This window comes from Squalius cephalus (genome assembly GCF_949319135.1).
Source record: "Squalius cephalus genome assembly, chromosome: 3".
In the NCBI taxonomy this organism is placed as follows: domain Eukaryota; kingdom Metazoa; phylum Chordata; class Actinopteri; order Cypriniformes; family Leuciscidae; genus Squalius; species Squalius cephalus.
The window spans coordinates 1,949,594-1,965,174 of record NC_137124.1 but is presented as its reverse complement, the minus strand read 5'-3'; the positions used below and the strand labels follow the sequence as shown (position 1 = coordinate 1,965,174).

Genomic DNA, 15,581 nt, shown 5'->3' with positions numbered 1-15,581 from the left:
AAATGTACACAAATGTACAAGCCTGTATAGCCTAATAAAGACTTAAAAATGATGACTTAAGAGTAATAATTAAGTATAATTATATGATTTACTTTTTATCCCAGTTGACTGGACTTTTTATCTCCTAATTGACTTAGTAGGCTGGTATGTCATAAATTCGATTTTTCATCTCATTATTATGTAACAATTTCGACTGTTCATCTCATAAATGTGTAATTTTATGTCATAATTTCAATTTACATCACAATAATGACTTACCTTAAAAGTTCAACTTTTTATGTCATAATTTCGATAGACCAAAGCATGATTTGTTATTGTTTTTCCTCTCAGGTGGCAGTCACGTGCTTCCGTAGGTCTGAGCACAGGTGAGGTGACGTCAGCGCGTGCGTGCGTGTGCGCGTGTGCGCGTGTGTATGTGTGTATGTGTGTGTGTTTGTGTTTGATGGGGAAGTGAAACAAACGAACTTCACGATGTGGATTGGAAGCGTCGCCATTTAACAGGGAACTTTGAGAAAACAGCGATGGTCTCAAACATATCATGACATGTTTAAGCTTTAAGACTGTTTAACGGTATCGATTATCGATGGACGCCGGTCAGTTCTGCCGCAGACCGGAAGTGGTTAATGACGGCAGTCTGCAGGGTTTTGTGAAGATCGGTTGCGGGGGATTCGGTGAGATCTACCGGGCCAAACACACGGGATGGGTCATGGATGTGGCGATAAAGCGGCTGCTTTATAAAGACGGGTAAAGTAGATCATCCTACATCTGTTCTTCAGTGCTTTTCTAGTCAGGTTCCCCTTGTGACAACTTGCCCCGTATGGAGCAACATCCGCTACTGGTCAAATCACCACAGTTCTTTGGCAGAAACTTGATCCTGGTTACCATTTGCATTCCTGTATTAACATTAATTAATTGCGTGTTTAATTGTGATTAATTATGTGTTTTGTGTTCCAGAATGTCAACTCATTTAGTGTTCTGATTATTCTGTATGTTTGGAGAAATCTATAATAATATATCAGTATTTATGCAGAACAATTTTTTTTGACTTAAAGTCAGTAATGACATAAAAAGTTGAAATTGTGCTATTAAAAAGTCGAAATTATTACAAAGTCAGTCATAATTATGAGATAAAAAGACAAATAAAGATGAAATTATGACATACTAAGTCATAATTATGAGATAAAATGTCAAGCTTATTAATGAACAAATGTTATCAAGTAGATTTATTTCAGCGCTCTATGAAAATGCACTGTAAACATGTTTATTATTGTAAAGATGAATTGTGTGTTCTCATTTCTCCCGGCCCGTTGATCAGGTCCACGACCTCTTCGAGATACGAAGACAAATTGAGACAAAAATTTAAATATGACATACTAACTCATAATTATGAGATCAAAAATCGAGCTTATAACTGAAGCCCAGCGACGTGTTGCTAAACGACAGCCTCGATGCCCAGGCCAGTCCAGGCCCGCCTACACACACATCTAATGATGCACTATAAACCTGTTGAGCCACACAATCTAAAAAAAAAAAAAAAAAGAAAAGGAAATGATATATCGTTATTGATGTCAATCAAATTTTTTGACTAAAAAAGTCAAAAATATGAGAAAAAAAGTCAAAAGTCATTCTTGAAATTCTTTCTTTCTCGTTTATTGTCCTGGTCTGGTTGAGCAGGTCCACGTCCTCTATCCAGAGAGAGGCAGCGCTGATGTTCCAGGGAGGGAGCCCGTACGTCATGCAGATCCTCGGCCTGTACGAGGGCCGTCTGGGGGAGTCCCGGCTCCCGCTGCAGTGTGGGCTGGTGATGGAGTTCATGGCCAAGGGCTCGGTGTCCGGGCTCCTGCAGACGCTGGCCGGGCCCCCCCCGTGGCCCCTGGGCTTCCGCATGGCTCATCAGATCGGCCTGGGCATGAACTTCCTCCATCAGCTGAGTCCTCCTCTGCTGCACCTCGACCTGAAGCCCAGCAACGTGCTCCTCAACGACAGCCTCGTCGCCAAGGCCAGTCCACGCATGCACTACACACATGTGCAGCCACACAGCCTAAAAAACATAGTAATATATATCGGTATTGATGTCAAACAATTTTTTTGATTTAAAAGTTTGTTCGACATCAATACCGATATAAAAAAAACCCCATTTGGCTTATAAAGTCAATTATGACATAAAAAATCTGAATTATGACATTGAAATTATGAGATAAAAAGAGAAAAGAAAGTAAATGATGACATACTAACTCATAGTTATGAGATAAAGTCAAGCTTATGACTGAACAGATTTTACACACTGACAGCCTCGACGCTAACCATGTTGAGCCACACAATCCTAAAAAAATAAATGAAATTGTATGTATTGATGGCGAACACATTTTTTTACTTAAAAATTTGTTCGACCATCAATACCGAAATATTATTTATTGTTAATTCTTTTAGGCATCGATAAAGTCAATTATCGACTATTCAATTAATGAAAAAAGTAAATTATTTCAAATTATTAGTCGAAATTATGACTTTGAAATGATGATATTAAAAAGTTGATATTATAACATTGAAATTATGAGATAAAAAGACAAATTGAGAAAAAAAACTAAAATATGACATACTAACTCATAATTATGAGATAAAGTCAAGCTTATGACTGAACAGATTTTACACACTGACAGCCTCGACGCTAACCATGTTGAGCCACACAATCCTAAAAAAAAAAAAAAAAATTGTATATCTGTATTGATGGCGAACACATTTTTTGACTTAAAAATTTGTTCGACCATCAATACCGAAATATTATTTATTGTTAATTCTTTTAGGCATCGATAAAGTCAATTATCGACTATTCAATTAATGAAAAAAGTAAATTATTTCGAATTATTAGTCGAAATTATGACTTTGAAATGATGATATTAAAAAGTTGAGATTATAACATTGAAATTATGAGATAAAAAGACAAATTGAGAAAAAAACTAAAATATGACATACTAACTCATAGTTATGAGATAAAGTCAAGCTTATGACTGAACAGATTTTACACACAGACAGCCTCGACGCTAACCATGTTGAGCCACACAATCCTAAAAAAAAAATAAAAAAAAAATTATATATCGGTATTGATGTCGAACAAATTTTTTGACTTAAAAGTTTGTTAAAAAATTTGTTCGCCATCAATACCGATCTATAAAAAAATTTATTTGCCTTATAAAGTCATTTATGACATAAAAAGTCAGAATTATGACTTTGAAATTATAAGATAAAAAGACAAATTGAGAAAAAAACTAAAATATGACATACTAACTCATAATTATGAGATAAAGTCAAGCTTATGACTGAACAGATTTTATAATGCACATTTATTTCAGCGCTCTATAAAAATGCACTATAAACCTGTTGAGCCACACAATCTTTTAAAAATATATAATAATATATCGGTATTGATGCCGAACAAATTTTTTGGCTTAGAAAGTCGATTATGACATAAAAAGTCGAAAATATGACATCAAGTTTAATTTTGACTTATGATAATTACTATGAAATAAAAGGTCAAAATTGACACAAAAAGTCAAACTTTTGACATACTAAGTGATAATTTTGACTTTTGTGCAATAGTTATGAAAAGTTGAAATTATGAAATAAAAACAAAATTATGACTGTCATGAGTTGAAAAGTCGAAATTATGACATGCAAAGTTATAATTTTTACTTTTATGTAATAATTCTGACAAAAAGTTGAAATTATCAAGTAAAAGGTTTAAATTTCGTCTAATGTAATAATTATGACAGTCGAAATTGACAAAAAGTCAAACCTATGATAAACTAAGTGATAATTTTTACTTATGTAATAAGTATGTAAAGTATTTAATAAGTCGAAGTTATGACATATAAATGAATAATTATGGCACATAAGTCAGTCGAAGACATGCCAAGTGCAAGAGGGAGGGTAAGTTATTCAGATTCAAGATTTTTAAAACTATGATGTCCACCGATAAATCATTTACAGTAAACACTGTAATATTCCATACAAAACATGAATTGTCCACTTTGATTTGATGTTGACTTGAGAGAGTAGTGCGATTAAAAGGTTTACATGACTATAATGTTTCTGTGAAACTCCTGAAGCTCGACTCCAGCTCTCTCCGATGGATCAGGATGAGATTGGGACATAAGCCATCAGATCGTCTCCTGAATGATTATAATCTGCTTTAAAAACAAAGACTGACGGTAAAGACTGAACGATCCTCCTCGAGGCCGAGAGTTCAAACAGAACTCCTAATGGAACGTGACCTCTTGACCTCTCCTGCACGTTTCTCCTGTGTTGATGTGCTAGTTTAGTTTTTACCACAGTTTACAATAAGGTCTAATGTGTAGAGATGCTTGATAAATTGGCCACCATAACGGTACCAGCCGATATATGATCGTTTTTAATGTTATCGTTATCGGCCCTAAAAACAAAATGTGGCCAATATATTAGAGCTGATAAATAATGTATTATTTCCTTCAGCTGAGACTCTTCAGATGCGCATTGTTCAACATGATTGGGTTTGAATCGCTTGAAATATGATTGGAATAACTTTAAAAAGGAAAATACAGTAAAGTAGTGCAAGTCTGTCATATCGGCTACATAAAAAGATCATGAGAACATTATAATTGTGTGTTTGAGACGTGGATTTTAATGGTGAGATTATCAGTTATCGCCTTTCAAATATAAAGAATTATCGGTTATCGGCTAAAATGTAGATATCGGTGCGTCCCTAATAATTGTTGTAAAAGAGCTTTTATATAATGTCTGATTTGTTTACACAAATCATGTTTTTAATTTAGTGCAAAATGATCAGTTTAAGTTTAATGAGAGAAAGTCTGATTCAAATCCTCAAATCCTCCAAGCATCTGATAAGTGCTTCTCTCAGCGCAGATTCAGGATGTTATCATCGCAATATTCCTTCTAGAATTAAACTCTACGTCCATATCAGCAGAGACTGGCTGTGTTTAACCCTCTGTCTCCAACCTGCAGATCACAGATACATTTTTACATGAAATATATATTTTCAAAAGCATGTTTTGCTCTAAAACTGTGAGAAAATCAAAGGCATAAAACTAAACAAGTTGTGTTTCAAATATGATCTTGATATCTCCATAAACGATCTTTCAGTGAGATGTTGTTCGGCTGCAGTTCCAAACGCTTCCACTAGAGGAAACTCGTCTCCATTTCCAATACGCTCGTTTCTGACCGCGAGGAGCTCAAGTGTGACTTTTTTTTCAGGACCATTTAACCTTCTCAAATCATGTCCATGAGCAAAAACCTTTACTAAGTTTCGTACCATTCCAGTGATGAAAAACATAAAACATAAAGTAAAAAAAAAACGGATGTACAATTTTTCGGTCAGAAATGACCAAGAGCCCCATCCTCCACATCTCACTGCTGATAAATGCTTCTGTCAGCAGATTCAGCAGTGTAATACCGTGCCTAACGCCGTGCCTAAAGCCGTGCGTAACGAATTGCGTAACGCCTTGCGTAATGCCGTGTGTAACGCCGCGCGTGTGTAACACCATGTGTGTGTGTAACGCCGCGTGTAACGCTGTGCCTAACGCCGTGCGTAACGCTGCGTGTAACGCCTTGCGTAACGCCATGGCTAATGCCGTGTGTAACGCCGTGTGTAACACCGCGTGTGTGTAACACGTGTGTGTGTAACGCTGTGCCTAACGCCGTGCGTAACGCTGCGTGTAACGCCTTGCGTAACGCCATGGCTAATGCCGTGTGTAACGCCGTGTGTAACACCGCGTGTGTGTAACACCGTGTGTGTGTGTAACGCTGTGCCTAACGCCGTGCGTAACGAATTGCGTAACGCCTTGCGTAATGCCGTGCGTAACGCCTTGCGTAATGCCGTGTGTAACGCCGCGTGTGTGTAACACCGTGTGTGTGTGTAACGACGTGCCTAACGGCGTGTGTAACGCCGTGTGTATGTAACGCCGTGTGTAACGCCGTGTGTAACGCCGTGTGTATGTAACGCCGTGTGTAACGCCGTGTGTAACGCCGTGTGTAACGCTGTGTGTAACGCTGTGTGTAACGCTGTGTGTAACGCTGTGTGTAACGCTGTGTGTGGTCTGCAGATCACAGACTTCGGCTTGTCTCGAGTGGCTCTCAGCGCGTCGAGGTGTTCGGGCGAGCGAAACGAGGACGAGGGAGGAACGCTGAGCTACATGCCTCCTGAAGCGCTGCGGTCCGTCAACTACAAGCCCAGCAAAGCCTCCGATGTCTACAGGTACTGCACCACACTGCAGAAAAACTCAGTATTACTCGGTATTGTTGACTTGTTTCCAGTCCACGTCAAACACTTCTTAAATCAAGATGCATTTACTAAAGTACTAAAATGACTTGTTTTTTTGGGGAAATTAATCAAAATTAAGTGAGTTTTTGCTTTAAAAAAAAAAATCAACTCACTTAATTTTGATTAATTCCCCCGAAAAACAGGACATAATATCTTACGACATTTTACTCATCTAGTAAATGCATCTTGATTTAAGAAGTGTTTGACAAACAAGTGTTTTGCCCCACCTCGCCCTTTATTTATATATACATATACATTTGTTTGGTTTGACTCTCTCTAGATATTTTTATCTTCTTTTCATCTTCTCTCAACAACCTCTCCGTCTCTCTGATAATTTACTTATTTTTTTTCCCTTATTGCATCTTTGATTAATACTATTGCGGTAACACTTTACAGTAAGGTTCATTAGTCAACATTAGTTAATGTATTAACTAACATGAACTAACCATGAGTAATACATTTGTTACTGTATTTATTCATCTTTGGTAACATTAGTTGATAAAAGTAAAGCTGTTCATTGTTTGTTCATGTTAGTTCACAGTGCAGTAACTAATGTGAACAAGATTTCAATTAAAAATTAACATTAACAAAGATTAATAAATGCTTGTAAGTGCAGTTCATTATTAGTTCATGCTAACTAATGTAGTTAACTAATGTTATACTATAATGAGCATTGTTCTACATATATATTAGGAAACTTATAATAGAGATATACACATACTCAACACAATTTTACACACACTTCACATTAATACACGTACATCCTACTTTCGGTTTAATGTGTTTTGTATTGATGGTATAATAATAAAAATAAAAAAAGGACTAGAGATTAGATCTTAGTTTACGTCAGCCTCCTCGAAACCCCGCCCACCAAACACACGCCAGCCAATCAGACGTCAGATAAAGTGATTGACAGGCAGAGAGTGTTTTCTGAACAGGCTGTAGTATCATGACTGAATATAATGTGCTAATGTGTGTTTTGTGAATGTTTGCTCTCCAGCTACGGTGTCCTGCTGTGGTCAATCGTCACTGGGAAGGAGCCGTACAGCAGTAAGCATCTACTAGATAAACATTACACTTCAATCAGATGTACATCAGATATCTTCATATCAAAAACATACGCACACAACATACAAATATATTCCCATACATACACAATACAGTCGTGTTTGCCGTACATCTCCTCATCAGAAATGTTTCTTTTTAACAAAACAACAACAAAAGAAGAAAACAACTGTACATATAGGGAGTAGTCTTTCTGTGAACAGAAAATATATTATTTTATGTTCTTTGTACTGTATCGATCTGTCCGACTAAAACACATTTATGGTGAAACGGATGGAAGAGAGGAGATGCTGGATGACAGGATTTTGTTTGAATAAGAAATGAATGTTTGGAATCCATATTTGATAAGCTGTGACGTAGTTAATCCGCTTTATTTCTTCTTCTTTTGGGCTAGTAGAAGCTCTGAATGGCCAGATTGGCCAGTGAGTGAAAGAGTTCATTTCAAACCCAGAATGCTTTGGATAAAAGCGTCGTCCATATGAATGAATGTGATGTCGGCGTGTGTGTGTGTGTGTGTGTGTGTGTGTGTGTGTGTGTGTGTGTGTGTGTGTGTGTGTGTGTTCCAGACGCTGTGTCCAGCCTGGTGCGGTTCCGGATCCCTCAGGGCGACCGGCCGGACCTGACCCTGATCCGCCTCGGCGAGACTGAAGGACTGGAGGGACTGGTGGAGCTCATGAGGAGCTGCTGGGACCAGGACGCCCAGCGCAGACCGTCCTTCCTCGGTCAGGAACGCCAGCAGCGGCACATCTATTCATTTATATACTGCTTATTTTATTGTTTTATTTTTTTAAATTACATTAATCTGTGCATTAATTCATTATTTATTTGTTATAATCTTTTTACTTGTTTATTTTAATCAAATTTTTATTTATTTTTTCAATCTTATAGATGCCAAATATGATCATCTTTGTATTAATTTATTATTTATTTAAATCAAATTTCATTTATTTTATTTTATTTATATACCTATTTAGTTTAGTAGTGTTTTTTTTACACTTCTTTTCTTTATGTAAATGAAATTTTATTAATCCGTTTTTATTTATTTTAATCAAGTGCATTAATTTATTATTTATTTGAATAAACATATATATTTATTTAATCTTTTTATTTATTTATTTTTCTATCTTTAAGATGCCAAATAATCATCCTTGTTTATTTATTTATTTATTTATTTATTTATTTAAATCAAATTTCATTTAAATAAACATTTTATTTGTTTTAATTTTTTTTTTTTGTTTACTTTAATCAAATGTTTTTTATTTATTTATTTTTCAAGCTTTTAGATGCCAAATACGATCATCCATTTATTATTTATTTATTATTTATTTAAATCAAATTTCATTTATTTATTGTAATAAATATTGTTTTATCTAAATTAATTAATTTAGTTCTTTAGTTTAGCAGTATGTTTTTTATTTTTACATTTCTACACTGCTTTTCTTATTTTTATTTATTTAAAAAATATATTTTAATTTTGTAATATCTTAATTTATTATTTATTTAAAGAAATATTTTTCATTTTAATCAAATGTATTTGTTTATTTAGTTAATCTTGTTATTTTTTTATTTATTTTTTTGTATCAAATGTATTTATTTAAATCAAATTTCATTTATTTAATCAGTTTTAATTTTTTTTATCAAATTTCTTAATTTAATCAGACGTTTTATTTAATGTTATTTACATAAAATTCTATTTATTTTTAATAATTAAAAAAATCTAATATTTCTTATTCTTGGATTATTTTCATGATTGACATGATTTATTGGGTGATGTGTGTAATGTGTGTGTTTTATTGAGTGATGTGTGTAATGTGCTGGTGTGTGTTTGATTGGGTGATGTGTGTAATGTGTGTGTTTTATTGGGTGATGTGTGTAATGTGTAATGTGCTGGTGTGTGTTTGATTGGGTGATGTGTGTAATGTGCTGGTGTGTGTTTGATTGGGTGATGTGTTGGTGTGTGTCCAGACTGTGTGAAGGTGACGGAGAGGATCTTGGAGAAGCACCAGCGTGGGATCAGTGATGCCGTCAGAGACGTCCTCAAACACCTGGTCAAACACACTTCTCACACTCAGCTCATTCAGTTCTGCTTCAGTTTCAGCCGGGTGCAGATTGCCTGGTTTTTCCTGAAGTTCAGTCGTATCAAACTTAAAGCCACAGATAGTCTTGATCATTTCAAGAGGTGTTATATTTGGGCATGGAAAAGCAGCAATCATATTTTAAATTAATCTAAATATAATCATTTATAAGTTTGGATCATCTCTTTTCTTAAAACATGGTTGAAGGCTGAAATTTGAGGTTTATCATTTTATCAAACTCTGAAAACATGTGTATATATAATTTGAGCTGTTGTTTAAATGGCTCGTTTGGGTCTCACTAGATCTCTGTCCGGCTCATGTGGAAATCATTTTATTTGTGCAGGTCTTAAAAAGCCTTAATTGCAGATACTCATAATCAAATGCCTGTGTGTGTGTGTGTGTGTGTGTGTGTGTGTGTGTGTGTGTGTGTGTGTGTGTGTGTGTGTGTGTGTGTGTGTGTGTGTGTGTGTGTATCTGAACCGGTCGAGTTGACCAGATCTTCTCTGCTCTTCTCATGATCAGGATGGTGACGTCTGTTCCAGTCTGAGATCAGTCCAGATCTCCCGTAACCCACAGAACGGTGTGTTCAACACATTCACATGTTCACATCTGTGTGTTCACATGTTCACATCTGTGTGTTCACATGTTCACATCTGTGTGTGCTACACACACTTTTATCTGAATGACTATAGAGGAACAGAAGCAGTTCATCAATATTCTCTTCTTCTTCTTCTTTGTGTCTTTCAGAAGAACGTCCTCAGAATGTCACCGGATCACTTCCCAAACAGGTATTATATTATATTATATTATATTATATTATATTATATTATATTATATTATATTATATTATATTATATTATATGTGATGTTATGTTATATCATATGATATTATTTTACATTATTTTATGTTATGTTATATTATATAATATTATATTGTTATATTATGATATATTACACTGTTTTATTATATTATATTGTTATATTATTTTATACAGTACAAAATATTATGTTATAATATATTAAGTCATATTATACAGAACAAAATATTATGTTATATTATGTTTTATTATGTTATATTATGTTATGTTATGTTATGTTATATTATATTTTATTAAGTTACATTACATTATATCATATTATGTTTATTATATTGTTATATTATATTATATTATACAGAACAAAATATTATATTATGTTATAGGCCTATTATGTTATGTTATATTATATTATAAAAAATTATTTTAACCATTTTAACAAAGTAAAAGCAATATTAATAATTTTAAAATAATTTCACTGATGTAATATTATATTTTGTATATATTTCTTATATTTCTTATCTAATTTTACATATTACATTATTCACTAAATTAATAATACATTATTTTATTAAATTGTTATTCATATTTAAGTTATTAATTTTATTTTAGCAATGGCAATGTTGACAGAGAATTTAATATTAATTAAAATCTATATTATATTATATTATATTATATATTATTATTATATATACAGTGAGGAAAATAAGTATTTGAACACCCTGCTATTTTGCAAGTTCTCCCACTTGGAAATCATGGAGGGGTCTGAAATGGTCATCGTAGGTGCATGTCCACTGTGAGAGACATAATCTAAAAAAAAAAATCCAGAAATCACAATGTATGATTTTTTAACTATTTATTTGTATGATACAGCTGCAAATAAGTATTTGAACACCTGTCTATCCGCTAGAATTCTGACCCTCAAAGACCTGTTAGTCTGCCTTTAAAATGTCCACCTCCACTCCATTTATTATCCTAAATTAGATGCACCTGTTTGAGGTCGTTAGCTGCATAAAGACACCTGTCCACCCCATACAATCAGTAAGAATCCAACTACTAACATGGCCAAGACCAAAGAGCTGTTCAAAGACACTAGAGACAAAATTGTACACCTCCACAAGGCTGGAAAGGGCTACGGGGAAATTGCCGAGCAGCTTGCTGAAAAAAGGTCCACTGTTGGAGCAATCATTAGAAAATGGAAGAAGCTAAACATGACTGTCAATCTCCCTCGGACTGGGGCTCCATGCAAGATCTCACCTCGTGGGGTCTCAATGATCCTAAGAAAGGTGAGAAATCAGCCCAGAACTACACGGGAGGAGCTGGTCAATGACCTGAAAAGAGCTGGGACCACCGTTTCCAAGGTTACTGTTGGTAATACACTAAGACGTCATGGTTTGAAATCATGCATGGCACGGAAGGTTCCCCTGCTTAAACCAGCACATGTCAAGGCCCGTCTTAAGTTTGCCAATGACCATTTGGATGATCCAGAGGAGTCATGGGAGAAAGTCATGTGGTCAGATGAGACCAAAATAGAACTTTTTGGTCATAATTCCACTAAACGTGTTTGGAGGAAGAAGAATGATGAGTACCATCCCAAGAACACCATCCCTACTGTGAAGCATGGGGGTGGTAGCATCATGCTTTGGGGGTGTTTTTCTGCACATGGGACAGGGCGACTGCACTGGATTAAGGAGAGGATGACCGGGGCCATGTATTGCGAGATTTTGGGGAACAACCTCCTTCCCTCAGTTAGAGCATTGAAGATGGGTCGAGGCTGGGTCTTCCAACATGACAATGACCCGAAGCACACAGCCAGGATAACCAAGGAGTGGCTCTGTAAGAAGCATATCAAGGTTCTGGCGTGGCCTAGCCAGTCTCCAGACCTAAACCCAATAGAGAATCTTTGGAGGGAGCTCAAACTCCGTGTTTCTCAGCGACAGCCCAGAAACCTGACTGATCTAGAGAAGATCTGTGTGGAGGAGTGGGCCAAAATCCCTCCTCAGTGTGTGCAAACCTGGTGAAAAACTACAGGAAACGTTTGACCTCTGTAATTGCAAACAAAGGCTACTGGACCAAATATTAACATTGATTTTCTCAGGTGTTCAAATACTTATTTGCAGCTGTATCATACAAATAAATAGTTAAAAAGACCCCTCCATGATTTCTAAGTGGGAGAACTTGCAAAATAGCAGGGTGTTCAAATACTTATTTTCCTCACTGTATATGTATATATATATTCTTTTTTTTTTTTTTTTCTTTCTTATTAATATTAAATTCTGATTGCCATTCATGGTCTGCTAAACGATGATAAGAGTACATGAGCTTTTTCAATTCGGTGCATCTCTAGTTAAATTATTCAAACAGTTTTCAGTGTGAAATGAAGAGATAAATGAAAGTAAAGGTAAACGTGTGCTGTAAATAAGCTCACCGTGACCACAGCTGTATCTCTGTCTCGTAGGAAACAGGAGCCAGTGACCCCGTGAACAGAGGTGATCTGAACAAAAATCCAAAATGCACAGTGATGATTCCCATGATTTGTTTAGTGCTGAATGCGTTTGTTTGTGTTGTTGCAGACTCGTTTCCTCGTCCCGCTGCGCCTCTGACGCCTCCCAGAACCACACAGGTCTGAGACCACACCAGTCAAACTAACTAACTAACCCTTCATACGACTGACCGACTCACAGGTTTATGTGTTTGTTTCTTACAGCGCCAAACGTCGACACCAGGTCAGTGTTCTGAAGGTTTACTCAGGATGTCCAGTATATCTTGAGAAAGTGTAATTGAACGGCAATTGAAACTCATGCAGAAATCCGTAAACATGGTGCATTTCTCAGGACGTCACCGTAAAAAAATAAAAAATGCATATTTTCCAGTTTAACAGTCAAATATGATGTATTATTTTTTTTTGTCAATGAAATGAATGTAATATATTTTAGTTGGATAATGTTTATTTAATATTTTGTATTTTTAGGGGATTTTATGGTACTAAATTATATTTACGCTGTATTTATAATCCATTTATTCACTTTTTGAGCATATAGATCTGAAAATTACATTTACAACTCAAACTGTGGTAAATCTTGAACGCTTCAGAGCGACAGACTGAAGTTTGATCTCTTTTCAAAGACGACACTCGGCAGATTATTGCTGAAGTGAACAAAAGTTTGAAAACTGACCTTAAGTTACAGAATTGTACGTTTATTGTTATGAAAAATGTGCAAAAATAATATTTTAAATTTTTATATGAAATATATATTTTCAAAATCACGTTTTACTCTTAAACTGCAAATAAATCAAAGCCATAAATCTAAACAAGTCATCTCTGAGTAAAAAATTCTTAAAAACAAAATGTAAAATGGGGACCTTTTGAGCCACAAATACTGAGGAAAGTTAGTATGGGACTTAAACAGACCCATGTTAGCCCTACAGAATCACCAAATGTTGATCAAAGAATTACATAGTGAACATGTTTAGGGTTTGTGAGTTCCCAGCATGCATTGTAGCATGAATAAATGTTGTAGTTTTGCTGTTTGCCGACCTTCTCTTCACATACGATAGGCCCTTCTCTACACCTGGTCACTTCATCATGTGTTTTTACTGATCTGATATCTGATCTGGTGAAACGGGATCTTCAATTCTGCCGCTATATGCACATTTAATGAGTTCACACCAATGAAAGCAAGAGATATGAGCTGCATTTTATTTATTATCAGGTAATTTCACGATCAAAGAGCGCACTCGGAGAGAGAGCGGAAACAGCACTGGTAAGATCATTTAGTCTGATTTTATACTGTAAAGCATGTCATATAACACACTCACACAAGTCCCCCTGTAGTCGATCAGTGTATCCTTTAAAACTCATCTTTGATGAATAATATAATGACATTTCTTCATGCCTTAAAATATCTTGAATGTAACTCGACACCCTTGCCTCATTTAGTATGCGCGGTTCTATCAATATGCAGATGAGCCCCGCCTCCACTCACTCACTCACTCAGAGATCCACTGGTTGACGATCACACGTTGATCTGATTGGTTACAAGGTAGTTTGTGATGTCAGAAACACCAGCGATTTCAAATTCATTCATTATTGTGGTACAAATCAAAAAATTTGCTAAACCACAAATCTGCAGTCGCCTCGATAAATGAGGCATTTTGCATTTAGTGAACGATTGAAAGTCTGAGTGGAGTTACTTTTTAAGACAAGATAAAAATGTTTTTAATGATTAACGTTAACTTTTAAGCAGGGCTGTCAATGCAACGTTCATTTAGTGTGATCAGTTATTAAAATAAATCAAACTGGCTTGTCATGTGATACATTCAAGTACAGATTTTAATTGATTGACAACTCTACTTTTAAGTGAATATTATGCATAAATGGTGCAGATTGCATGATGATAAAACTCCTTGAGCAATAACTGTTGAAGGTCAGACATCAGTAATCATCAGTCTTCTCCAATCAGGAACTGAAAGCTTGACTCACTCGTTCGCTTCTCTGCTTCTCTTTTAGGCGTCCACATCAACATGTCCAACGTGCTCGGAGTTCAGATCGGCAACAACAACTGCATGAGCATTATTCAGAGATCCCGGCAGAGACACCAGACCAAATAAAGCCCTAGAGACATTATGAGACTGGAAGTGGCGAGTTTGGTTTAGAAGAGTGAGGAAAACTCCAGGGTTTTCAGTCTGGCTGAACAAGTCACGAGTTTGGCCAACAAAATTGAAAGAAAGAAGTTATATTTTACATGCAGATTTTTTTCCCCTTCTTTGTGATTATGATTTAGTCATATATTTACGGAAGCTTGTTTCCGCCACAGAATAAAACATTTTAAAAGATAATTGCAACTTTTTACCTCACAATTGCGACTTTATATCATGCAATTCTGACTTTCTGACTTTAAATCTCCAAATTACGTGATATAAAGTCAGAATTGCGAGTTAAAGTCAGAATTGGGAGATATAAACATGCAATTCTGAGAAAAAAGTCAGAATTCTGACTTTATATCAGGCAATTCTGACTATATCACACAATTCTGAGAATTCTCCAAATTGTGAGATAAAAAGACGCAATTACCTTTTTTTATTTTTCATTCTGTGGCGGAAACAAGCTTCCATATATATTTGTATGACTTAGTATGTCATAATTTACTTTTTTTTTGTCATAATTCCAACTTTTTATGTCATAATTACTCCAAACCGTTTTTTGAAGACAAATCAGATTCATGAAGACTTTGGGACATGCCACTGTTTTAACATCTGTAACGAGCTAACAAATACTTTTCTTACCTTTGATTAAAATGTATATTTTTCCCA

At 35.4% G+C, this 15,581-nt stretch overlaps 2 protein-coding genes across 3 annotated transcripts in view; one reads left to right on the top strand and one right to left on the bottom strand.

The window, feature by feature from the left end:
• khnyn (KH and NYN domain containing) overlaps positions 1–351 on the bottom strand; it is a 26,352-nt gene extending 26,001 nt beyond the window's left edge. The window contains exon 1 of the mRNA XM_079865912.1: positions 259–351. The gene's annotated coding sequence lies outside the window, so the exon portion shown is untranslated. The remainder of the gene's footprint in view (positions 1–258) is intronic.
• The window catches only part of ripk3 (receptor-interacting serine-threonine kinase 3), a 16,698-nt gene extending 1,117 nt beyond the window's left edge, over positions 1–15,581 (top strand). The window contains exons 1-13 of one of the 2 annotated variants that reach the window (XM_079865913.1): positions 379–744; positions 1,675–1,999; positions 6,096–6,247; positions 7,314–7,363; positions 7,945–8,100; positions 9,344–9,426; positions 9,976–10,033; positions 10,201–10,241; positions 12,727–12,757; positions 12,842–12,891; positions 12,976–12,994; positions 13,982–14,032; positions 14,779–15,575. In XM_079865913.1, the coding sequence (XP_079722039.1) occupies positions 584–744; positions 1,675–1,999; positions 6,096–6,247; positions 7,314–7,363; positions 7,945–8,100; positions 9,344–9,426; positions 9,976–10,033; positions 10,201–10,241; positions 12,727–12,757; positions 12,842–12,891; positions 12,976–12,994; positions 13,982–14,032; positions 14,779–14,879 (1,278 nt within the window). In that variant the 5' untranslated portion in view covers positions 379–583 and the 3' untranslated portion in view covers positions 14,880–15,575. Of the gene's footprint in view, positions 1–330; positions 745–1,674; positions 2,000–6,095; positions 6,248–7,313; positions 7,364–7,944; positions 8,101–9,343; positions 9,427–9,975; positions 10,034–10,200; positions 10,242–12,726; positions 12,758–12,841; positions 12,908–12,975; positions 12,995–13,981; positions 14,033–14,778 lie in introns of those variants that run through there. The other variant, XR_013820476.1, reaches the window with a different exon arrangement.